The sequence below is a fragment of the Crinia signifera genome, chromosome 12, assembly GCF_055691185.1.
Source record: "Crinia signifera chromosome 12, ASM5569118v1, whole genome shotgun sequence".
In the NCBI taxonomy this organism is placed as follows: Eukaryota; Metazoa; Chordata; class Amphibia; order Anura; family Myobatrachidae; genus Crinia; species Crinia signifera.
In genome coordinates this window covers 88,345,450-88,371,125 of record NC_139228.1, presented here as the reverse complement: position 1 = coordinate 88,371,125, position 25,676 = coordinate 88,345,450, and the positions used below count along the sequence as shown (strand labels likewise).

At 44.4% G+C, this 25,676-nt stretch overlaps 1 protein-coding gene and 1 long non-coding RNA gene across 5 annotated transcripts in view; one reads left to right on the top strand and one right to left on the bottom strand.

The window, feature by feature from the left end:
• The window catches only part of KIF26A (kinesin family member 26A), a 154,929-nt gene that overhangs the window by 91,190 nt on the left and 38,063 nt on the right, over positions 1-25,676 (top strand). For all 3 annotated transcript variants that reach the window (XM_083167058.1, XM_083167060.1, XM_083167059.1), the window contains exon 5: positions 22,043-22,226. In XM_083167058.1, the coding sequence (XP_083023184.1) occupies positions 22,043-22,226 (184 nt within the window). The remainder of the gene's footprint in view (positions 1-22,042; positions 22,227-25,676) is intronic.
• The window catches only part of LOC146050172 (uncharacterized), a 74,171-nt gene that overhangs the window by 11,415 nt on the left and 37,080 nt on the right, over positions 1-25,676 (bottom strand). Inside the window, exon 2 of one of the 2 annotated variants that reach the window (XR_014466270.1) lies at positions 21,670-21,794. The exons of the other annotated variant lie outside the window; for it this stretch is intronic. This is a non-coding gene — a long non-coding RNA (uncharacterized LOC146050172). The remainder of the gene's footprint in view (positions 1-21,669; positions 21,795-25,676) is intronic. 2 annotated transcript variants of the gene reach the window in all.

Below are 25,676 nucleotides of genomic sequence, written 5' to 3'. Positions count from 1 at the left end.
AAATGGATTGGATTTGAAATCCTGGCTGTCGGGTTGCCAACAGCAGCATTCGGGTGGTCAGAATCCCGAATGATCATGGTAAATATTTTAACTCTATCCCTACCGCTAATCTTTAAACCTAACTGTACCCTCTCACAGCCTAACCCTAACCACCCTCTCTCACAGCCTAACCCTAGTGCTTCTCCTCCTGACTCTAACCCTAACTCCCCCACAGCCTAACAATAGTGCTCCCTCTTCCACAGCCTAACCCTCCCACAGCCTAGCCCTAATCTCCGTCTCTCACAGCCTAACCCTAGCACTTCCCCTCCCGTAGCCTAACCCTAACTCACCCCTCCCAAAGCCTAACCCTAACTGTCTCCTCCCACAGCCCACCCCTAACCTCCCTCTCTCACAGCCTAGCCCTAGTGCTCCAGCTCCTGTAGCCTAACCCTAACTCACCCCTCCCACAGCCTAACAATAGTTCTCCGTTTCTCACAGCCTAACCCTAGTGCTCAACCTCCTGTAGCCTAACCCCAACTCACCCCTCCCACAGCCTAACAATAGTGCTCCCTCTTCCACAGCCTAAATCTTACAGCCTAACCCTAGCGCTTCCCCACCCATAGTCAAACCCTAACTCAGCCATCTCACAGCCTAGCAATAGTGCTCCCTCTCCCACAGCCTAACCTCCCACAGTCTAACCCTAACCTTCCTCTCTCCCAGCCTAACCCTAGACTAGGGGGTCCCTAGTGCTTCACCTCCCACAACCTAACCCTAACCATCCCCTCCCACAGCCTAACCCTAACCTCCGTCTCACAGCCTAACCCTAGCGCTTCCCCTCCCATAGCCTTACCCTAACTCACCACTCCCACACCCTAACCATAGCGCTTCCCCTCCCATAGCCTAACCCTAACTCACCACTCCCACAGCCTAACCCTAGCGCTTCCCCTCCTGTACCCTAACCCTAACTCACCCCTCCCACAGCCTAACCCTAACTGTCCCCTCCCACAACCTAACCCTAACCTCTGTCTCTCACAGCCTAACCCTAGTCATAGGTGCCGATTCTGTGGGTGCGCAAGGGCCCGAGCACCCACGGAAATTGATGAGCACACACTGGCCCGAGTCCCGCTGCTGGGCCGCCATATTAACTTGCTAATTTGTGGCTGCAGAACCCACATTGCCAGACCCACCACCTGGGAAACAGTATGCCGGGAAGTGTGTTTTCTGTCCACGGAGTACCTGCACTGTGGGGGCATTTATGAACCTGCACTGTGGGGGCATTTATGTACTTGCACTGTGGGGGCATTTATGTACCTGCACTGTGAGGGCATTTATGTACCTGCACTGTGGGGGCATTTATGTACCTGCACTTTGGGGGGAATTTATGTACCTGCACTGTGGGGGCATTTATGTACTTGCACTGTGGGGGCATTTATGTACCTGCACTGTGAGGGCATTTATGTACCTGCACTGTGGGGGTATTTATGTACCTGCACTGTGGGGGGCATTTATGTACCTGCACTGTGGGGGGAATTTATGTACCTGCACTGTGGGGGCATTTATGTACCTGCACTGTGGGGGCATTTATGTACCTGCACTGTGGGGGCATTTATGTACTTGCACTGTGGGGGCATTTATGTATGTGGAACTATGTTGCCGTAATTTGAATATTGGAGACAACTGTGCTCTGTAATATAAATTGGTAATATTTTGTGGCCACACCCCTTCCCCATGAAGCCACTCCTCTATATTTTTGGTTTGAGCACCCACCAGCAAAAACATAAATCGGCACCTATGACCCTAGTGCTTCCCCTCCCGTAGCCTTACCCTAACTCACCTCTCCCACAGCCTAACCCTAACCTCCCTCTCTTACAGCCTAACCCTAGTGCTTCCTCTCCTGTACCCTAACCCTAGCTCACCCCTCCCACAGCCTAACCCTAACTGTCCCCTCCTACAGCCTACAGTACCGGCAGTGCACATACTGGGGGCTTACTGGGTGTGGCAGATTGTATTGGGGGTAGCTGCAGCCCAAAATGTCACAAAGTGAAATGTATTCAGTTTGCTGACAGGTGGGGGACTTATATTATGTCACAATCCGAATATAAGGAGGTTGAGCAAGTATGGTGGTCCAAAAATATGATATAAAGAAGGCAGCCACAAAATCCTTGGTTCACTCTGTACAGTGGGATAGTACGAACCTATGTCATATACAGTATAGCACAAAACTTCTGTGTATTGATGTTAGGGAGGTGATAAATCCATGTAATTATTGCCATTCATCCTACAAAGTGTTAACCAGGTTCTGGCTGGCGGCTGTCTTCTGTCACAGTATATCCCAGTGCCTGAGGAGGTGCCATACGTTTGTTTTAATTCTTGTCCTGACACTAAGCCGCAAGGAGAGAAATCTCACGGGTGTCTTAAAGACAGTTTCTATTAAAGGGGGGAAGAGTTAAATAAAATAAGTCAGTAGATCTTCCAGCCAAAGTGGAGAATACCCTTCAGTAGGGCCATTAATTGGGACGAGGGAATCGCATAAGTTTATGATCTCTCACCAAGATGAACATAAATCCCCAATAACTGTTAGCACATGGTACAGGTGGGCTGGGAACTAGTAACTGATGCTGCAAGCAGAAGAGACCATGGACCTTTTTGACCCCACTTAACAGCAATGTCGCGTAATGAAATCACTCTCGTGAAAGAGCAACAATTTTATCAGTGTGGGCTACGTGTGAATGAACTGACTGGGTCTTCAAGCCAAATTTATTGATGTATTGGCACCTGTCTATCGCTCTTGAATTTAATATTAGTCAGTTGCCAAATCAGAATCAGCTTTATTGGCCAGGTATACTGCGTATACTAGGAATTGGTTTTCTGTTTGCTGTGCAGCAGCCGGGTGGGTAACAAGTACCAGTATACAATATAAACAATAAACTATAAAAACAGGGTTTAATAGAATTGTTATATGGTCATGTCCAGTGGTCAGGTCATGTCGGGGGGTGTGTGTGTGTGTGTGTGTGTGTGTGTGTGTGTGTGTGTGTGTGTGTGTGTGTAGTGTCCTATGTCCGTATAGAATGTAATATAATTTTAATATGGTTATATCTAGGGTGGCCAATCCCGGGATCGGTGGGATCCCGGTATTTGGACCCAAAAACACTGGGATTTCAATCCTGGGATTGTAGTGTCCTATGTCTGAGTGTAATATAATTATAATATGGCAGTGGGGGATTAAGGTCTGTGGGGGCCGTGGACAACAAAATACCCCCCCCCCCCTGTTCCCCCCACAGACAACCCCCCCCCCAGGTGAGACTGGTACGGTACCTGGTCAGGCAGGTTGAGGGTCTCTGCAGCGGTCTGGGCAGCCAGCAGCGCCGGGCCGGGGTCCCTGCAGTGTATGAGAAATCAGCGTCCGGGTACCTGCAGCAGATGGGAACTAGTAACGGTATTGGCCACTAGTTTCCACCTGCCGCATGGACCCCACCGCTGACCATTCATCCCATTCGCGGCAGGGACCCCGACCTGCACTGACTGCCTAGACCGCGGCAAGGACCCCCTGCCCGCCTGCGCTGCCCAAGCACGGGGCGACAGGAGCCCCACACTGGCAGCAGTGCTGTTGTGAGGGCCCCCAAATGTGTGGGGGCCCCGGGGCGACCACCCCTGTCTCCCCGTGCTTAATCCGCCACTGTAATATGGTCATATCCAGTAAATGCTCTTTGTATGTCTAAAGCCAAACCGTTCATTAATACCTAGAAGCGCACAAATGTGTATCTTCAAATTAAATTCAAATATTGCCCCTCATTGTTTGTAAGAGCACAAACTGGCAACTGACAGGCGCCTTGCATTGGCTGTATGTCCTATTCTCCAGACAGATCAACCTCCCACAAACCCCTGCTTTCACAAACATTAGTGTAAGTATACCGTCCATAAATGTTATTTGGTATTCTTATACCCACATATAAACCAAATGTTCTTTATGGTAATTGCTAAGACACCCTGGAATTGAGTCTATTTTTAGTTTATTGCGTAATAACCTGAAATTGCTTTGTTATAATTGTGCATTTCAAGGCAGCACCCCCCCCCCCCCTTATGTTAGCGGGGTTATAAAGTGTCACACTCACAGTGCCGGCTGGTATTTAGGAAAATTAATTGTTTCTTCAGATTGTTGCACTGCACTCCCCCACAAGGGTCATAAAAGGGAAATGGTCATTGTTAAGAGCGTTATAAACCTTCAGATTTCGTACAACCACCAGAAATGCTCTCAAATATGTACTTTAGTTTTATAGCTTTGCAATTTTAAGAGTAGAAAATGTGTTTTAATGCTCCTCTGATATCACTCAGCCAGCCCGAGCCTTTATCTCAGTTGTGATAGCAATGATGTGAATACTATTTACTGCTATTATTATTTTACCTGACTGCTGTAATGTAGTTTGTGCTCTTAGATCCTTTTCCATGTAGCATTTCAAGTTAAAGACTTCATTCCTTTATTTTAAAAGTCTAGGTCGTTAAAAGATCGGTGACAAAAATATGAGAAATGAGACGCAATAACAGTATGCCCCATAACTGCATTTAGGCTGGTGGACTTCCAAATGTGACTTTTTAAAAGGGAGATGTACTGTATAAAGCATTGGAGAAAGGTTTTATAAGCAAAGACCATGCTAGATAAATTATACTTTTAACTCCACAGCTTTGTGACTCTCCAAGGTTTGATACATCCACCTGTAAGACGCAGAGGCACTTTTTTCACAAGCAACCTAGGTGCTTGCCTAGGGCCCAGCGGGTTCCAAGGGGACTCATAAAGGTATCCTGGCCATCCAAAATGTTCCGGCTGCGATTTACATGGACCCACCCACATTCCCAGAGTCCCTTTGATGGGATAATAAATGTTTGGACAGACAAATAGGCTTCTGCATGTGGGCAGACTGTTTACTTTGAATAGGACACAGGTACACCCAGGGCCGGTGCTAGGGTGTCCGGCGCCCTCCTGCAAACCATACATTTTGCGCCCTTTCACATTGCCATTGTAACAAGCTGCAGCCCGATTGTGGGAGCGTATGCAACATGCGATCCTATGGAGGATCTCGGGTGCATGCACATATATGCATACACCATCTCAGTGCTGCGTTTGCAAAATGTTGCAAGCACCAAAGGTGCCCTTATACGCTTTGAGAATCGCACACGTTATGGGCTAGATCGCATGGCACGGCATGCATGCAATGTGTGTGTGATGCGATCCGAAAGCAGTACAAAAAGTATGTGCAGCACATACTTTTTGTACTGTGCAATGCGATGCCCTCAGGAGCGCACATTGCATCGCACGCTGCTATTGCAGCATGTATGGCCACCTTTAGACACATAACCCAGCCCATTATTTAAAAAGTGTCTAAATTAATATAAAAGAATCTACAATTATTAAAAAATTTGTTATAAACATGTATAATAAAAGACTCATTCCTTTGCTGTTTAACTCTTGTGCAGTCCCTCCTCTTCTATCTGCCTAGGCAGGATGCTGAGGAGGAAGCCATTACACCCCTCTCGTGACTGAGGGGGAAAGGAGGGGAGAGAAGGAGGAGATGGTAGAAGAGGGGAGGAGATAGAGGGGGCGGAGTGTTGAGGACTGACAGTGGCACTGGCACAGCACACTGAGAAGAGGGAAGGAAGGGGAGGCGGCACTGCTGCCTGTTCGTCATTTGACAGCTGACAGGCGCAGAGAGCAATGGGTAGGGGGCGGATCTGGACATGACATGTCATCCAGGCATTCACATGCGCTACATGCCTCAGCACAAATGTCCGTGAGGAAGAGGGGGCAGGTTGTATCAGGAGGACAGTGTGTGCGTGGTGCAGGGAGCTGCTCAGCCTCTCCATACTGCCGCCCGCTGTCAGACAGGCACTGCGGGTGGCATGCAGGCTGTGTGTACTCGCGGTGCAGTACACAGCTCTTTATACTGCCGCCCGCCTGCTGTCAGACAGGCGCTGCGGGCGACTTGCAGGAGGCAGTGACAGTGAGGGCTGAGGCAGCTTTAGCAGAGCAGGGAGGGAGACAGCGCCTTTTCAGCATGGCACCTCCCTGCTTTGCAGGAGCTGCTGAGTGGGTAGCGCCGGCCCTGGGTACACCCCCCCTCATCTCTGCACCCCTGCTGCTGCCCCAGCCACCATTCACAGCAGACAGTGACCAGGTAGCAGGCTCGGGGATGTTCGGGGCGACTCGGGAGGACTCGGGCGAACACCCCCGAGCCTGCCACCTGCTCACTGCAACTAATGGAGCTGAGTGCTCCGGCATAAGATCGCGACAGCTGAGGGGCGAGGGGGAGCCGCAGGAGGGGAGGAGGGAGCGACCACTGTGGGGGATGCCCAGAGAGGTGATGCACCAGTGGTGCACAGCTGCACGCACATCTGGCGCACACCTTCATATTGGTGGTATGCCCGGATATTTTCCGGGACAGCCCGCTGCTGCGGCGCAGCTGAGCCATGAAAATTTCCAGGTATACCTCTGAAGAGGTTAAGCCTGCTTCCAAAAGACCTAAAGCCAGATTCGGATTTGTATGCAATGCCAATGTTCACACAGCTGAGCATTTTTTGTTAGACTCGGGTACTCAGGTTTCCTCCCACAATCCAAAAATAAACAGGTAGGTTAATTGGCTCCCAAAAAATGTTCCCTGGAATGTCTGTATGTGCGTGTACATGTGATAGGGAATATAGATTGTAAGCTCACTGGGGCAGGGACTGATGTGAATGATCAAATATTCTCTGTAAAGCGCGGTGGTATATGTGTGCACTATATATATAACTGGTAATAAATAAATAGACTGATCATACGCCTAGGTACTCTATTGATGCCATCTGCAATCAGAAACAAAAATAATGTGCTATGGATGGTTGGAGGGCCACAAACCGGTATCTTTCCTAGGGTCCCATGAGGTGTAAATCTGCCTCTGGTAAAACTGTATTGCTCTAATCTCTCTTGGAATCCTCCTTAGGCTCAGCTGCTTCAACTTCGGATGCTTTATAGCAAGTGTCTGATCCCTAAAATAAGGTACTTGTACTAGATTAGCTACCCACGCTCACACAACCATGGTCAGTTTGTCCAGTCCATCAGTGATTTTAAAGGAGACATCGACCTTCTTATATTTTTCTGATGCAGAGTTGACCTTCCGCTTGTAGACAGTAGGTCTAGTTCAAAGTGTTGGTTCTCTTTGGAACGTCCTATAGTTGGGATTTATCACAGCTAAAAAGGTGGTCAACCTCCGAAAAATGGTATTATCAGTGGTTTGTCCACTTTTCACACGAGCGCCATGCTTTGGAATGCGAGATAATCTGGAGTTCGGACCGTGTAGGCAACATCTTTGCTTTATGTAATCAGACTTGAACTTCTGGCGGGAATTTCAAATTTTTGGCTGTAAACATGGCCTGCAGTCAAATCTGCATCCATGTCCGTAGAACATGTGAGTCCTGGATGGGAATACCTTGTTCTCCAATGTTGAAGACTACTTGCTGCTTGAATGGGTGGTATAATAATACCCCTTTCAGATCGCAAAGCCGGGTCGGATCCGGGGTCAAGATGCGGGTTACATGGGTTATAAGCTTTGGTGCTTTCATACCACATGTCGACCCAGGTCAACATGTCCGTTACCCGGCAATTATCCAGATCCAAGGTGAGGTGTGAAAGGCGTATAAGTTTAAACATGTTTGTCAGAGTGGAGACGGGATGCATTTAGCATCCCAACAGTGGGGATGACAAAGTTCACAATACTGAGGAAAGCAACCAGACTACCACCAGCCCACTAGTGCTGGAGTCCCGACATCAATAAGTATGTCAGCACCGTAGTATTGCGGGGAAGGTTAGAGTTAGACTGGGGAAAGGGGTGTAAGGTTTAGGCATTTGGGTGGGGACTTAGCGTTAAGGGTTAGGGATTAGGGTTATGCTGGGTACACACCAGGGCGACAACGGTCTGATCCCATCAATTTAGATCCAATTCCGACCGATTATATGTAGATTGTGTGGTGATTGGGCGCTTTTCTGTCCTGGTGTGGACCGATACCGATCCGATGCGCGGTCCCAAGGGTCGGTCGGTCGTTATTCAGATCCTACCAACAGCAGGTAGGATTTGGAAACATCCATACTCCTGGGTGCGGGTCGCCATAGGATCGGACCCACTCACGGTGCACATCGTGAGCGGGTCGTGCCCCCCGCATCATCGTGAGCGTGTGGGAAGAAACACTGACGACTCGCTCACATCATACATCGTGAGCGGGTCTTCCATGTGTGTACCCCACATTAGGCTACAGAGATGTAGGGCTAGACACCTAGAAGTGGGGGGGGGGTAAGACTGCGGGGCAGGGGGAAGTTAGGTTTAGGTGGTGGGATACATGGATGCTGGCTAGGTACTAGCGGGAACAGTTATGGTTAGTCCCGGGAAAAAAGCCACCACCTACTGCTCAGAGTTACAATCAATGAATGATTGAGTAGACAGGGCACGATCAAAAACTGACCACATGCCCCTCATCTCTAAATATGTCCCTGTGTACACACACACACAGCGACAGAGATTGTATTTACACGCCTTTCTGAGTCATCACATTTCCTTTTGCGCAATATCATTCATGGAAACGACAGTTTGACCATTATATTCTAGATAATGTTTTTAATTTTAGCCTGATCGTTATTGGTGTCATTCAATTAACCAAAAACTGCGCTTCCTATTTAATAAGATACATTTTGAATCTATTAGAAAAGATTTGGCTGAAAACAACATATTTGTACTTAATGCATATACGTATATTAAAATAATACCAATAGAATGTCATTATAAACTCTCATTAAGCCATTTAGCCGGATGGCAGAAAAATGCTGTGCTTGATGAAATCACTGTGAACCTTATAATAAGCCAGCGATACATAACTGTAAGTGACAACTCTAGAACCTCGCAACTAAACAATTGCTGTCTTACATTTGGAATGAATAATGATTTGGTTTCATTGTGTTTTTTTTTTTTTTTTAAACAACAGCTTTATTTTGTAAAGCGCAGAAACCTAGGTCGACTCAGAAGGGCTCTCCGTTCACATACAGTACACTGAGCAAGGCACGGAGATGGGTTAACTGAAACTGACCATTATGAAGTGTCTCCAGGCCTGATTTACTAAGCACCCAGGAGAGAGTTGCTGTAGAGGCAGCTGCGTTGCCTTTCTATTTACATCTCACACACTAATGCGCTGTTTTTATTTCCATCCTTCTCTCAAACATGTGGCTTCTAGTGGTATCCTCCTAGGACATGTTTTATGTATACGTAACTCATTAGCAACGGCTCTGTCATTGGCTAAGGCTGCAGTAAGTGGTCCATTGCACAGTTATATCTGAGACTTTATTATGCCTATAAATATAAGTCAAATTAAGCATTAACAAAATGTTAACTTTAATCAGTCTAGTGAGAGTTCCTATAAGTAAATGTCTGGCTGCAACTCGCAATAGATTGTGGCCGCACACCACAAACCACATGGGCGTGCGGAGCAAGTTAGAAGAGGTTGTGTAGGCCGGGTTGGAAAGTTGGGCGGAATGAGTGTATTTTTAGCCAGTGAAGGATTAAGGCACTCTGGCGCACTTAACGTGGCAGGGCAAAAACTATAATGACGATGATCAAGACTATTAAAATAAACCAAGGAGGATTAAAGGAAGAGTTTTTTTTAGGGGTGCTCCTTTGGTAGAAGGGCGGAGAACTTTTTCCTCTCTTTTGTCAACAATTCACTATCAGAGGATTTCAGTAAGATTAATGTTACAATTCTAACCAAATATCCTGCTATGTTTGTGTGGACGTGAGTTACACTCTCTCATCCCTTTCTCTTAACTTTGTAAACCAGCCTCTTCTATAGAAGACTGAGAATGTTGATGCCCCTTACCGGGAAAGGCTATACGGACGTTAGTCTTTGTGTTGTGTCTTCCATACGGGCCAAACTTCCCATGTAATCAAGATAAAAACAGCTGTGCCTCAGCTATACAGTAGAAGATTGTTAGTATATACAGTAGAAGATTCTTAGTATATAGCTTATGGTAACAAAATGCTGATAGAGTTCACATTTACAACACAAACAAACAAAAAAACAGCATGAAACATGAAGACACCTCCGAGTGAGTGTAATATGTGTTGAGTATCTCTTATCCAAAATGCTGGCGACCAGAAGAATTTTGGATAAGCGATTATTCTGTATTTCGGAATATTTTTATATTTGAGGTATCTGGAGTTATATTGCATTTATGTTGTATAAACACATCAAACACATGCAACACACACAACTATATTTTATTTGTGGCAAATATTTGATGCCAATTACATATCATGTCCCCAGTAGTGCCAGTTACAGATGTCCCCAGTAGTGCCAGTTACATATCATATCACCATTAGTGACAGTTACAGATGTCCCCAGTAGTGCCAGTTACATGTCATGTCCCCAGTAGTGCCAGGTATAGATGTCCCCAGTAGTGCCAGTTACATATCATGTCCCCAGTAGTGCCAGTTACATATCATGTCCCCAGTAGTGCCAGTTACATATCATGTCCCCAGTAGTGCCAGTTACATATCATGTCCCCAGTAGTGCCAGTTACATATCATGTCCCCAGTAGTGCCGGTTACATATGTCCCCAGTAGTGCCAGTTACATATCATGTCCCCAGTAGTGCCAGTTACATATCATGTCCCCAGTAGTGCCAGTTACATATCATATCCCTAGTAGTGCCAGTTATATATCATGTCCCCAGTAGTGTCAGTTACAGATGTCCCCAGTAGTGCCAGTTACATATCATATCACCATTAGTGCCAGTTACATATCATGTCCCCAGTAGTGCCAGTTACAGATGTCCCCAGTAGTGCCAGTTACATGTCATGTCCCCAGTAGTGCCAGGTATAGATGTCCCCAGTAGTGCCAGTTACATATCATGTCCCCAGTAGTGCCAGTTACATATCATGTCCCCAGTAGTGCCAGTTACATATCATGTCCCCAGTAGTGCCAGTTACATATCATGTCCCCAGTAGGGCCAGTTATATATCATGTCCCCAGTAGTGCCGGTTACATATGTCCCCAGTAGTGCCAGTTACATATCATGTCCCCAGTAGTGCCAGTTACATATCATGTCCCCAGTAGGGCCAGTTATATATCATGTCCCCAGTAGTGCCGGTTACATATGTCCCCAGTAGTGCCAGTTACATATCATGTCCCCAGTAGTGCCAGTTACATATCATATCCCCAGTAGTGCCAGTTATATATCATGTCCCCAGTAGTGTCAGTTACAGAGGTCCCCAGTAGTGCTTTTAGCAACAACAAACAAGTACATTCTGGAAACTATGGTTTTTGGATTAATTTGGATAACAGATATTTGGATTAAAAATGGCAACTTTACTGAGAAATTAGCTTGTAGTGATCTATATTACAGTAGACTGCCTTTAATGAACTCAGGGCTAGGGATGCCAATCCCACGGGATTGAGTGCATTGCTTCACCAAGTGCCTATTATACTGCACGTTGGTGCTGCCACTCATCTTCAGTACTATAATGCGGGACAGGGACCACATTTTATCTCTGAGTTTTCACTTTTAGATCTCTTTCCATATCATTCCATAGTTATCACTGGCATGCAGTGACAATCTATAAATAGCCATGCTCTTTCTTCAAATAAAACGTTTCCAGATTTTGGTATTCGTTTTGAACGATGCATATGTCAGAAATTCGAGAGCCTGGGTTTTTTTTTCCAGCAAGTAGAGTTCTCCACATTAGGGGGTATTCAATGTTGGCTGCAGAGGCGGAACAAGCGTGTTGTGGGCCCAGGTGCGAAAATATGCTTTTGGCCCCCCCTCAAAATTAGAACAGTGTGCGCCAAAGATGGGCTGCAGTGTGTGTGTGTGTGTGTGTGTGTGTGTATGGTTAGGGTTATAGGCTGCGGGGGGGGGGGGGGGGGTGTTAGGGTTACAGGCTGCAGTGTGTGTGCATGGTTAGGGTTATAGGCTGCGGGGGGGGGGGGGGGGGGTAGGGTTATAGGCTGAGGGGTGTGTGTGTATGGTTAGGGTTATAGGCTGCGTGAGGGGTTAGGATTATGGGCTGTGGGGTGTGTGTGTATGGTTAGGGTTATAGGCTGCGGGAGGGGTTAGGATTATGGGCTGTGGGGTGTGTGTGTATGGTTAGGGTTATAGGCTGCGGGATGTGTGTGTATGGTTAGGGTTATAGGCTGTGGGGTGTGTATGTGTGGTTAGGGTTATAGGCTGCGGGGTGTGTGTGTGGTTAGGGTTATAGGCTGCGGGGTGTGTGTGTGGTTAGGGTTATAGGCTGCGGGGGGTGTATGGTTAGGCTGCGGAGGGGAGTGTATGGTACGGTTTAGGCTGCGGGGAGGGGGACTGGTGGGGTTAGGATGCAGGTGGCAAGTGAATTGTTGGGCTGTGGAGGGGGGTGTATAGATAGATTTAGGCTACTGAGGGGTGTATAATTAAGCTTAGGCTTCAGATGTGGGTGTGTAGTCAGAGCTGAGCTGCAGGGGAGGGGTTGTATAGTTAAAGTTAGGCTGGTGGGGGGTGTAGGGTTTGTGCACCGTTATATTCATTTATTTTTGTGGCCCCCTGTTCAATTTTAAGTGTAATTTTTTTTTGGCCCCATCATGATTTTAGAAATTTATGGGTCCTCCATTGTATTGTGCCCCCAGCCACCTTATCATTTGAGGTGTGTCTCACAGAGCCCCCCCTTCCCATTAAAGTAACTTACCTCTGGCAGCATCTGCCATTGCTGCTTTTCCTGTTGCTTGCTCCTCCTCGAGTCCTCCCGTGTCAGCCTTAGAGCACCAGCAGACAGGAATTCACTTCCTGTTTTACTCAGTGAGTTAGAGCAGCAACAGGCAGCCTTGCGATTGGCTGCCTGTTGCCGTGGCTCCGAAGACCAGCTGCCAGTCACACTCACAGGACGGACGGATTCGTAAATGGATGCAAGGTACAGAGCGCTGCTGCCTCTGCTGTATCCATCTGTCTTACATGCACCAGCCGCCCTGCCCGGCCGCACACCCCCGCTACCAGGCCATATACCCCCTGCTGCCCTGTCATAAAGCCCCGCTGCCTGGCCACATACCCACCACCCCCCCCCCCCTGCTCTACCGCATACCACCCGCCGGCCGCGGATGCGCATAGCGCCGCACATTTTAAAAAAAACTTTGAGATGCCGGGCAGACGGCGGCACCGGGCCCCTTTAACCCCTTGGGCCCCGGTGCACTGCACCGTCTGCACCGGCGGTAGTTCCGCCCCTGGTTGGCTGATATTTCCAACAGGTGGAAATATTGGCCATCAGTATTCAGTGCAGATTCAACTTTGTTTAAAATCGAATGAAAAACATCCGCTGGATTGTCATACTCTCGTGGCCATTTTCTCCGATCCACGTAGTCTTCGACTGTCAGAATAGATTCTGACAGTCAGTTAGGTAAAGGGACCAGACTTTGAATGTTAATTCGACTTAATCTTGTCGGAAATGACGATATTTTCGCCTGGTTGAAATATCACTCAGGATTGAATACCGCACCCCACAGATAGAAACATTTATTATTTTGGTTTCTAATTTTTTATATATTATAATATTGTGCTTTTTTATTTTTGGTTATTTTAGGAGAAAATTGTATTGCAGTTATAATTTGCCACTAATATTTAGCAAAAACTAAACTGGTTCATAAAAAACAACAAAACAAAGGTGACCAATGCTTTGCACACGTTTGGCAGTGTCAACTAATCTGGATTTCCTTGGACCAGTGCCCAGGAGCTGAGTGCTTTGGAGCAGATTAGTAGTTCGACAACTGGTTGTTATAAAGCTAATTATAAGCTGATTTTAGTAACAATACAAGACAGAAGGACAGGATGTGGTTCAGGACTTTACCATCCTTCACTTCAGGTTTTCGGTTGAACAAACTGGTTAAGTCACAATTGTTTTAAGAGTGAGGAAGCCTATTTTGGAGATGATATTTAGGAGGAGGGGAGGACAATAGAGGCACAGAGGAGACCGTGTTTGGGCATTTGTGGTTCAGAGAAGCACAAATTAGACTGGATTAAAGTTAATCTGTCTGTTGAATTCCAACAAAGGCAGCACAACAGAGTCTGATCTAATGTGGGTGAGAATAGGACCAGGGTTATCTCTTCCTTCAGTCAGGCAGAAGATCAGTTGGAGAAGCAGGGAACTTGCAGAGACAAAATCCCTGCTTAAGTGTCGGATACAATAATGTTTTCTGTGCTATGAAAAGAAAAAAAACACCAGCTATAGCGGTGATTTTCAACCATTTTACCTACACTAAATAAGAATTCAAAATGGCCAAGGCCCACCATGAGATCCCCACAGGGCAAAACACATTGGCCCCACAGGAAAACAAACAAACCAATCGCACTGGTCCCCACAGGTAACAAAAATAAAATACATTGGCCCTTTACAGGAAAAGAAGAGACCGGTAAATAACAGTTACATAGTTACATAGTAGGTAAGGCTGAAAAAAGACTTGCGTCCATCTAGTTCAACCTGGTATAGATATCTCCATTGCTGATTTGATATGTTCTGGTATTTTACAGACAAATTATATTTCTTATTTGTACCCATGGATGTTTTTCTCCAGTAAATGTTTGTCCAACTTTGCCTTAAACGTATTTAATGAGCCAGCCGTTACCACCTCTCTGGGAAGAGAGTTCCAGAGTTTGACTGTTCTGACCGTAAAGAAATTCTTTCTACTAGCTGAATGAAATCTTTTTTCTTCTAATCTATACTCATGCCCTCGCGTCCTAGATTCCTTTCTAGTAGAAAATAGGGTGTGTGACAGTTCCTTATATTGGCCCTTGATATACTTGTACATGTTGAGCATGTCCCCCCTTAAACGTCTCTTTTCTAATGTAAATAGTCCCAAATTGCTTAATCTCTCCCCGTAGCTTAAATTCTCCATTCCCCTAATAAGCTTTGTTGCTCGCCTTTGGACTTTTTCTAATTCTATGATGTCCTTTTTATAGTGTGGGGCCCAGAACTGTACTCCGTACTCTAGGTGAGGTCTCACCAATGCTTTATATAGTGGCATAATTACCCTTGAGTCCCTAGTTTCCATTCCCCTCTTAATACATGCCAGAATTTTGTTGGCCTTTTTTGTAGCTACATTACAATGGGCACTACATCCTAGATTGCTGTCTATTTGGACTCCTAGATCCTTTTCAAGTATGGAATTACCCAGTTCCTCTCCGCTAAGGTTGTAACTTGCACACTGGTTGTGTCTCCCAAGGTGCATAACCTTACATTTATCTACATTGAACCTCATCTTCCATTTTTTTGCCCACTCATCTAGAATTGCAAGATCATTTTGAAGCATGGTGACATCTTCTGGTGATTTGATGACTTTGCTAAGTTTTGTATCGTCCGCAAAGATGGATACATTGCTGAGTAACCCTATCCCAATATCGTTAATAAAAATGTTAAACAAAATGGGCCCCAAAACCGAACCCTGGGGCACTCCACTTAGTACCGGTATCATATCTGATACGGCACCATTCACAACCACTCTTTGTTCTCTATTACATAGCCAATTCCCTACCCATCTGCAGATATTTTCACCCAATCCTAGGTTCTCCATTTTATTAATCAATCTCTTGTGTGGGACAGTATCAAATGCTTTAGCGAAATCTAGGAAAATCACATCTACAGCATTTCCATTATCGAGGTTTTTGCTAACCTCTTCATAGAACCCTAGTAGATTAGTTTGGCATGAACGATTTTTCACGAACCCATGTTGGTTAGTACTGAGTAGACGGTGATGATCTAAATATTCCTGGATACCATCCCTTAAAAATCCTTCAAATAGTTTACCCACAATTGATGTTAAACTAACGGGTCTGTAATTAGCGGGATCTTCCTTTTTTCCTTTTTTGAATATTGGCACTACCTCTGCTATTCTCCAATCTTTTGGTACTATACCTGACGATAGTGACTTGCTAAAGATATAATGTAGGGGGGTAGCTAGTTCATCCCTTAATTCCATTAATACCCTCGGATGAACATAGGCGTGCGCAGCACATTTTATTAGGGGGTGCACCGTCAAAGGAGTGTGCATAGCTCCACCTATTGGTCGTGTCTAACACCGCCAATCAGGTGTGTCTTCCATCATCTATTGGCACTCGCTACAATATAAAAAGTCTCTATGCCACACCAAAATCTCCTGCCTACTTCAGTTGTAATCTTCTAATTACTTTGTGTAACAGTACATGCAAATACACATATATAAATGATGCAGGTATTTAGTGAAATGACAATGGTCTATTTCAATTAACAATGCAAACACATAGAATTGATTGATGGGCGCTTCTTTAAATGGAATACAGTTCTTTGGTTAAGGGTATTGCTGGTATTGTTAGCAGCAGAGGTAAGGGTGGGGCACAGCATTAGGGGGTGCCTGTGCACCCCTAACACTCAATGTGCGCACACCTATGCGGATGAATCCCATCTGGCCCTGGTGACTTATTTGTTTTGAGTTTGCTTAGCCTCAGTATTATTTCCTTCGGCGTGAAATCCACAATGAGATCTGGCTTATTTGTCCCGTTTGTGGTAAATGTTCGTTCCACAGTCTGCTCTCCCTTAGTAAATACTGATGAGAAGAACTCATTTAACAGTTTTGCTTTTCCCTTGTCCTCAGTAACACTTTTTCCACTAGTATCAGTTAGTGGGCCTATGTTTTCCTTAATTAAACGTTTACTATTTATGTATTTAAAAAAATTCTTTGGGTTGGTTTTGCTTTCAGTGGCTATGCACTCTTCATATAATATTTTAGCTGCTTTGATTACCCCTTTACAAGTTTTGTTTGATTCTTTGTATTTTGCGAACACCTCCTCATTCAAGTTATTTTTATAGAATTTAAAGGCTCTGGTTTTATTGTTGATAGCTGACCTTACTTCTTTGTCCAACCATGGTGGCTTTTTTTTGTTGAATTTACCTTTAGTTACTTTAGGAATGTATTCAATAGTTAGTGAATCAAGCACCTTTTTTAGAGTATCCCACATTTCCTCTGCATTTTTTCCCTCCATAACCGTTTCCCACCCAATTCCTGTTAGGGCTTCCCTGAATAATTCAAAGTTCGCTTTTCTGAAGTTTAGTATTTTTGCAGATCCTTTTTGATGTAATTTACTGAAGTTGATTTCCAGTGAAACCATATTGTGATCACTATTCCCTAATTGTTCAATTACTTTTGTGTTTGAAACTAAGTCTGTGTTATTTGTTAATACTAAGTCCAAGAGCGCCTCATCACGAGTTGGAGTTTCTACCGTTTGTGTAATAAACTGGTCTTTAAGTAAGCTTAAGAACCCATTGCTTCTTGCTGATTTACCGGATTCGTTTTCCCAATCAATGTCGGGTAAATTAAAATCCCCCATAATTAATACCTGACCCTGATTTGATGCTTGTTTGATTTGGTTTAAAAGAAGAGACTCTTCCCTTTCATTTATATTTGGTGGTCTATAGCATACCCCTATTATAAATTTGTTTTTTGGTTTCTCATTATTGTCGGTTATCTCTGCCCACACTGTCTCCGAGTTGTCGTCTTCCAGGTCTGTGCTCATATTTTTCTCACATGATGTTAAGTTATTATTTACATATAGGCACACACCCCCGCCCCTTCTATTTTCCCTGTCTTTCCTGTAGAGTGTATATCCCTCCATGTTTAATGCCCAGTCATGCGACTCATTACACCATGTTTCTGTAATACCAATGATGTCGTAGTCATCCCTACTGATCACCGTTTCAAGCTCCCCGATTTTACTCACTAAGCTTCTTGCATTAGCCAGTAAGCATTTTAATTTATGTTTATTTTTAGATATGGCTCTAATATTGTGATTAGTTTCACCCCAGGATCCATTTGAATTCTTTACTAGCTTCCTCTTTCCCCTCTCCCCTTCAATAGACTCTCTACAGTCCTCCCCACCATGCACACTGCCTGCCCTCTCCATAGTTCCGGGAATTCTTCCTCTGTCATTCCCTCCTTCCCGTATACTAAGATCATCCGTACCTAAGAACTGTAATGGGGTAACGTGACTGTTACAACATAACATTTTATTACATGACATTCCTGATGCACCCTGAGAGTTACCCCCGATTATACCCTTGTTATGTCCCAGGGCTTTGTCTATGTCTCCGTCCCCCCCCCCATCTCCTTCCCCCATATGATTCCTGATCCCAGTCCGGCTTCTCTCCCTGATGGTCCCATAATGTCTTGCTGCCCCCACCCCCCCCGTCGCCTAGTTTAAAATCTCCTCCAACCCTCTAACCATCCTTCCCCCCAGCACCGCAGCCCCCTCCTCGTTCAGGTGCAATCCATCACGTTGAACTGGTGGTGGCTGTAAACTGGTTTGGACATCTCTAGATCTGGGGGCGCACATGAGAACAGCTCAAGGCACACTAGGGCGCTACGGCACAGTGGTTGAAAAACACTGAGCTAAAGGTTACATGCTTTGGATAAGACAACTCTCCCTTTTCCTCACAACTGTCTGGGTACTTGCGTGATACTAAAACATAGAAATAGATTATTTTTTTTTTTTTTTTGATGCTTATTCCTATTTTCCCTTTAGTGTAGCTTTGTACCTTCAGATTCCTTGGACAGGGCACAGAGGGCATATCCCTTGGCACCTCTGTGTTCCTCTCTTAGGGGTAGATGTATGAAGCAGTGATAAGGGAGGATAAGTGAGCCAGAGGAGAATTGGCCCATGGCAACCAATCAGCACTGAAGTAACATTTATAATTTGCATAATATAAAATAATACAGAGCAGCGTATTGGTTGCCAAGGGCCACTTCTCCCGTATCACTGCATCATACATCTACCCCCATATCATCTTATAATAAGTATATTTTATGGGGCGGGGGGAGACATTGGAGCAGGGCAGAGCAACAGAGAAAGGGGAGCATATAAATCTAGGTCTACAGTCTCTATGTAGGCAATTAATAGGTCGACACCAATAGGTCAACATACACAAGACGGACATTGACATAAGGTCAATTGACTGTATCTAGACACTGTCAAACTATCATCCGGATACCCCCGCAGTTCCTGCCAGCTGGCCCTTTTTTCAGGTCAGCGGATGTGGCAACCCAAGGGGCTGTTAGGTGTGTGATCACCGTCATGGGGTGGTTAAATGAATGACACTCAACAAATCAAGGACGACTTGGATGTGTAGCTAATGAACAGTGTAGGGATCTGCATGGTAAATCACGTTACCGTCATTTATTTTGCATCTCAGAATTTAAATGGACTTCTTATATTTATTAATTCCATATCATTTAAGGATAAAATATGTTTATTTTTCCTCTTTTTTTTTTATAAATAATTCAACTCTGCCCAAGGATTTGCAAAGCTTCGTAAAATGACTGCTTAATGTTGCATCTTAATATACACAGATTAACACATTGACTCTTCAGGAAAAGCTTGTTACGTGCTTTAAATCTTCACTAATTTAATGTTTCGTTGAGAGTAGATGAGGCAAATAGCATGTATTAACATCCTCCCTGGCCAAGTCTAATATATCTATGACAATAAACCGCGCAGATATTGGTCAATGCTATATTTCCATTATCGCCAGTATTAGTCTACTGCAACGTTCACAGTGTTAAATTGCTATATATCTTTTTTTCCCCTTAAATCTTCCGCTGGGGATTTTCTAGGCAGAACCTTTTGGAAATGTAATTATCTCATCAGTCCTCTCTGCTACATTTGACTGTATATTGAAGATTCCTGACATGTTTTTGAGGGGCGCAGAAAGGAAAACTATTCATGTGGCATAAGAAAATATACGATAGAAACAACTTGTAATTGATTTATGGCGAATGTGCGTCAGGCAGTGGGTAAAATGTTTATAAATCACTGTATATACAGCTTGAGTTAGACAACGAGTTGTCGATGAGGTAAAAAAAAAAATATACGGAGAAACCGCTAATTGGATCATTAAATATGAAACATTGAAAACTTTAGTGGTGAGAGTATATCAGTAAAGGAATTCATTAATACAACATTTCATTAATACAAACTCTTCCTTATTTTGAATCTATAAATTGGCTGTAACCCACTAAGTAGAGCAGTTACACAATTTAACTTTTGGAGTGTCACGTACAGTACCAGCCAGGTGTTTCGAAAAGATAACCAGCCTTTAGCTGTGAAATCTTGTTCTTTCAAGCAATTGTAGTAAATGTGTGCATGGCGTTATGCCTACAAGTGTAGGATGACTTGTTACTTTCTAAACTGGGAACCTGCGTACCTTGGAATGGTACAGCTTCAGCAGGGGCAAATGCAGGATTCTGGGATGGGGACTTCCAAATGTTTGATTTTAGACAAAGGGTCTCAAGCCCAAGAAGGGTGCAGAATTACCATGTAACAGGCTGTAGACTACCCCAACCAAATGTACTCATTTGCACTTGCTTGGATGCAATTTAAAACACCAGGCACCACATGAGGAACCACTCTCTGTCCTTAAACCTCTAATTTACTGTCCTAAGCGATCTTTAGCACCATATTGATCATTGTATAAATCTCAATACGAAATATTTCTGCAATTGCATTAGACTTACCAGGTGGGGGGGTGGTCCCCAAGGTGAAACATCTTCGCCCATTCACTGTGATTTATTTTGAGAGTAATATACTCCGAGTACACCGTGTCACATTTATAATTTCTGACACCTTTATTTTGACGCCTATATTTTAAGTGAAGCTAAATAAAAGTTACTTATTAATTCACCCATTGTTACATTTATCACATTATACAAGAGTGCCCCAAAAACCTGTATTGTTCTTCCTTTGTCCCTCCTTGGACACCCTTTTTCCAATCAGCTTTGTTGCTGAGCTTTTTTGGGAGCACCGCCAACCTAGCACCATTGTCAACAGCGGTCATTACTGGTCACATGTTGGTATACTAGTTATCTTTCTTTATCAACCACTATTTTCATTGTGTCTGCTTGTGAAGGTCCATTTTTCTTCCTTCAAACATTGGATGCAACAGCCGCAGATATATCAGCAACTATGTAGGTGTATGGTTCTTTATAAGAGAAGTAGGCCTGTGTGGAGCCTCCTCCGGCCGGGCAGCCTCCTCTTTGCCAAGACCAGCGCCTGCCTACCGCCTAGCACTGTAGAGTCTGAGCACTAGAGTGCTCAGATTCCACTGAGAATGTGGAAATCGCTGGAAAAATAGCATGGCTGCACTTTTTCTGGCGATTCCAGCAGTGCTGCTGCCTTCATCGCAGGACTCCAAAGAGTAACTATTAAAGAATGGGTGCAGTGTGCGCGGTGTGGGCCCGTGTGTATATGAGGACACCTCTGTAGTTTTTTTTACCTTTTTACGTTATTTTTTTTTTTAGTGCAAAATAATAATTTACCTGCGATATAGAAAGGCTTGGAGCATACTTTGTTTTAAACGAATCAAAAAAGCACATTTGCAATAATTGCTTTAAATGTTCTCTAATGGATCAGAGAGTTTTAGCAGATCCCAGTGGAATGTGCAGTACATATGTTGCGTTTATGTATGACTGATAAGGCCTTTACCCAAAGCAATGTTAATTCAATGCCTGGTAATGATATGAATGCTTTTCGCTGGCAATACACAAATTGCTGGAAGAAATGAAAAAAAAAAATAACGTCTAGTGTACACTTTTCGGTTGTTCTAGTCATATGTATGAGAATGGAGTTTATAAGACGTTATAGTACCTTGCAATATCTCCGTAAGTGCTGGCTGCGGGAGACCCATCTGGTCCAGAGTGTGGCTGGGGGACCACTCAAACCTTTTTTACGATGTCAGTGATATTTCGTAAGTCTTGGACTCAGCTGTCAAGCTGTCGAATAAAAAAGTTATGCAATAATTGAAAATCTAAAGGGGGACCAATTAAATCACTAACTTGCTGGTTCTTCCTCAGCCCACATTTTGGTGTATGGGTCTCCTGGCGATATGTTCTTATGAAATGTGATTAGGATGAAATGACTTGATTTGTTAAACGGGCAGAAATGACAATGAACATCTGTTTTGACGGCTTGGATTGCGCAGGGTCCTCATTGAGCATCTCTACCTGTTCTTGTCTTACAGAGCGGCACAGAAACTTAACCTGTCCTCCAAGCGAAAGAAGTACCACCCTCCTCTTCCTCACTCCAGAGAGTATTCCACTTACTCCACAAACTTCAGTGGCATTCTCCAGCTATGTCCTCCCCCGGCTCCTCCGTGCCTCACGAGGGCAGTGTCAAAAATCAAAGACAACCCAGGGATGGGAAAGGTATGAAATACAAAATCAACAAGTCTCTATACGAAAGTGTACTCTATGGGGTAAATGTACACACAGGCATTCTAGGGTTAATTTGAACCCGGGATTCTGACTGTCGGAACCTTCCCGCAGTTGGAATCCCGTCCGTTTTCGCCAGCTTCCAACAGTACTTCGACTGTTGGTATTCAATGTACCGACAGTTGCGTGTCGGAATGCCCTGAAATTGGCGAAAACGGACACTATTTGTCAGAAAACAGTTGTGAATTCGCCAATCCGTGGCCGTTTCCGACAAAACAGATCCGACTTTGAAAAAAATGACAGATTTGACAGCCTTCAGTGCTGTCGGTAATGGCGGCATTGATGTCGTTAATGACATTATTGAATAGGCAAGTGTCAGTATATCCCCTGTTGTGTTTGTAAGTGTCAAATCTTGTATCACTTACTTACGCTTCCGATACGATGTGTGGTCCCATGCGCAAGGGATCGGATCAAGGGATTGTCACCATTACCTCAAGGATATACGATTTATCCCGGGTGGTGAATGGGATGGCATGCAATACATCTTATGCAAAATAACTGTATGCGATCTAGCAGCTGGGGAGCTCCTGGGTCATTTCAAGAGGTACCGCATGATATACCTCACCCTAGTGAAGTGATGGGGAACCTTGGCACTCCAGCTATTCTTGAACTACACATCCCAGCATGCCCTGCATGTGTAGTTTAACAACAGCTGGAGTGGCAAGTTTCCCCATCTCTGCTCTATGGGGGCCTTAAGGCTGCGGTGTTTGATGAGCCAAATTACAATATCTGCCATTGTGGTCCCATTTTTTGTATTGATATGTGGGTGACAGTTTGACAATCCTGTTGCTGGAGGTTGGTGAAACATGGGGTGTGTCTGGTGAATTTATAGTTGGTTACTGGTGATAATTCAGATGTCCGCCCCCCCCCCCCCCCTAATTTCCTGCCCTTTCTCCGTTTGTTATTTGTACTGGCGTTATTATTGTGTTGGTGCTGCACTAGGTAGACTGCTGATTTCACAATTAACAATACTGGGGTCAGTGGGATACTGCTGGCTGGGTTTTGCATGTGTTATTGGCACAGGAGGTGGATAGACTTTACTGTAGTTGTTTATAGGGCAGTTGGTCCAAGCACTGAATATTATTATGCATTTGGGCTGTATTCATCACCTGCTGCTAAGGCAGCGGTGTCAAACCCATGGCGCTCCAGCTGTTGAGGAACTACACGTCCCAGCATGCCCTGCCACATTTATACAATGGATTGCTAAAACGGTGGCAGGGCATGCTGGGACGTGCTAGAAAATCTATATATAGAGTTCAAAATGTGTTTGAATGGAAATGGCAAGACTTAAATCAGCTAGGCTCATTCATATTGGACAGCGCTAATTTGAGGGTTCGGGTGGGTACGTCGGAAGGTGTAACGGAATTCCCAGCATTCAGGGCCCCAAGATCTATGAAGGAGGGACTGCAGCAGATTTGTGTAGAAGCTTTTTTACCTGCAGCTCCAAATGGGGCGAATAATGTGGATATTTTGGGCCCTAAACACTGCTCATCAGAATAATTATAATGAAATCTGAACTATAAATTGCTAGTTAAAGGCCTGTCAAAATGACAGCTTCTGCAAAGTACTTTGACTTTGAGCTGTGACCGTTTTGACCTCCACTTTGAGCTGTGATGGTTTTTAGCCCACAAACTCTCCTCCCCACCCACCGGGTCCCTATCTGCTCCCACTTCCAATCTCTGTCTTCACAGCTGAGCTCCCTCTCTGCATATCCAGCAAGATTGAAACTGATTAGTGTCCCTGCAAAAATTGCTTTCCCTTTCTGTTAATGAGTCATTTGCTCCGTTGAGTGGCCTCTAGTGGTCACTGGTGGTACTTCACCTCATAGAAGTGAGGAGAAGTAGTTAGCCTTTATATATATATATATATATATATATATATATATATATATATATATATATATATATATATATATATATATATACATATATATTCTAAAGTGATGGGATATTATGAGGCAATATTCACATTTTCTCATGCATTTTACCCCCAAACTATTGGACACAATGAGAAAAGTCCCGTTTGGGTGGCCAAAAAGGGTGACAATTTTCGTCTTTTAGCTCCCTACCCTCTAGGGCAGCGAGCTGAATTTTTTTTTGCGTGCACCCGTCTCCGGAAAACATTTAAATAACCGGCGGTGGTTGCGCACGGGTGTCGGGGTGGGCGCCCAGCTAAAATATTCTAAACACCTCAGAGTGTGCACCTGCAGTTTCTACTTTTTTCATGTGGAACTACAAGTCTCAGCATGGTAGCATATTTTTTTGTGTGTTTAAGAATTAGGGCGTGCCGTAAAACCCCGTAGGATTAGGTCTGCATCTGTACCGTAAACGACGCCCTACCTACAGTGTACCTGGAATTCTGATATTATGTCTAATGTTCCACCAGCCAATAGTGTTAATACCCACTAATAGGCCGTATTATGTGCAGTCAGATGCAGCATTTAACAACGCTGTAATGTTGCGATTGCAGCTTCTGCTGTCTTCACAATCCTTACTGCGCCCTCCCACCACTGGTAAACATAATGAAGGAAATTATCCACTCTGTGTATTAATGTGTTGGAAACATCAAACGGTTCCATCCACTTAGATAAACGCACTCTCTAAAAGCAATGAGCCAATGCAGCGCGCCTCCTTTTTACTGAATTCTTTTTTCCGCGGCCTCTGTAGAAGTTATTAAATTTAATGTTGGAATAGTACAAATGATTTCTGAAAGCCATTTTATGATGACACTGGAAAGAATTCGGATTATACTCAATCTCTGACATTAATGTGCTACTTAAGGTAATTTATCATCTGGTGGCATTAAAAAGACATCTCTCCGCTGAAAAGGCTGCTGAGCATCTTAATTTGCCATTCTCTGATTGCTTTCAAACAGGCTAAGAAATGGGAATGTCAGTATATATACTGTGCGTTCGTGTGTGTGTGTGTGTGTGTGTATGTATATATATATATATATATATATATATATATATATATATATATATATATATATATATATATATATATATAATTTTTGTTCTTTGCCTAAGAGGATCTCTATTATATTTTAAGTGTGCGGCACTAACGCTGAATACACATTACACAATATGTATACCCAACGAGCAATGTTAGGAGTGGGGGCAATGTTGTATGGGTCTCACTAGTTCCCTGGAGGACAATGTGGTAGATGTATGAAGAAGTGATAAGGGAGGAGAAGTGATAAAGTGCCTGGTACTTTATCACCGGCCAATCAGCTCCTGACTGTTAAGTTACAGGCTGGGTTTAAAAAGGGACAGTCAGGAGCTGATTGGCCGGTGATAAAGCACCAGGCACTTTATCACTTCTCCTCCCTTATCACTGCATCATACATCTACCCCCAATGATCCACATCGTTAACAGTATAGGG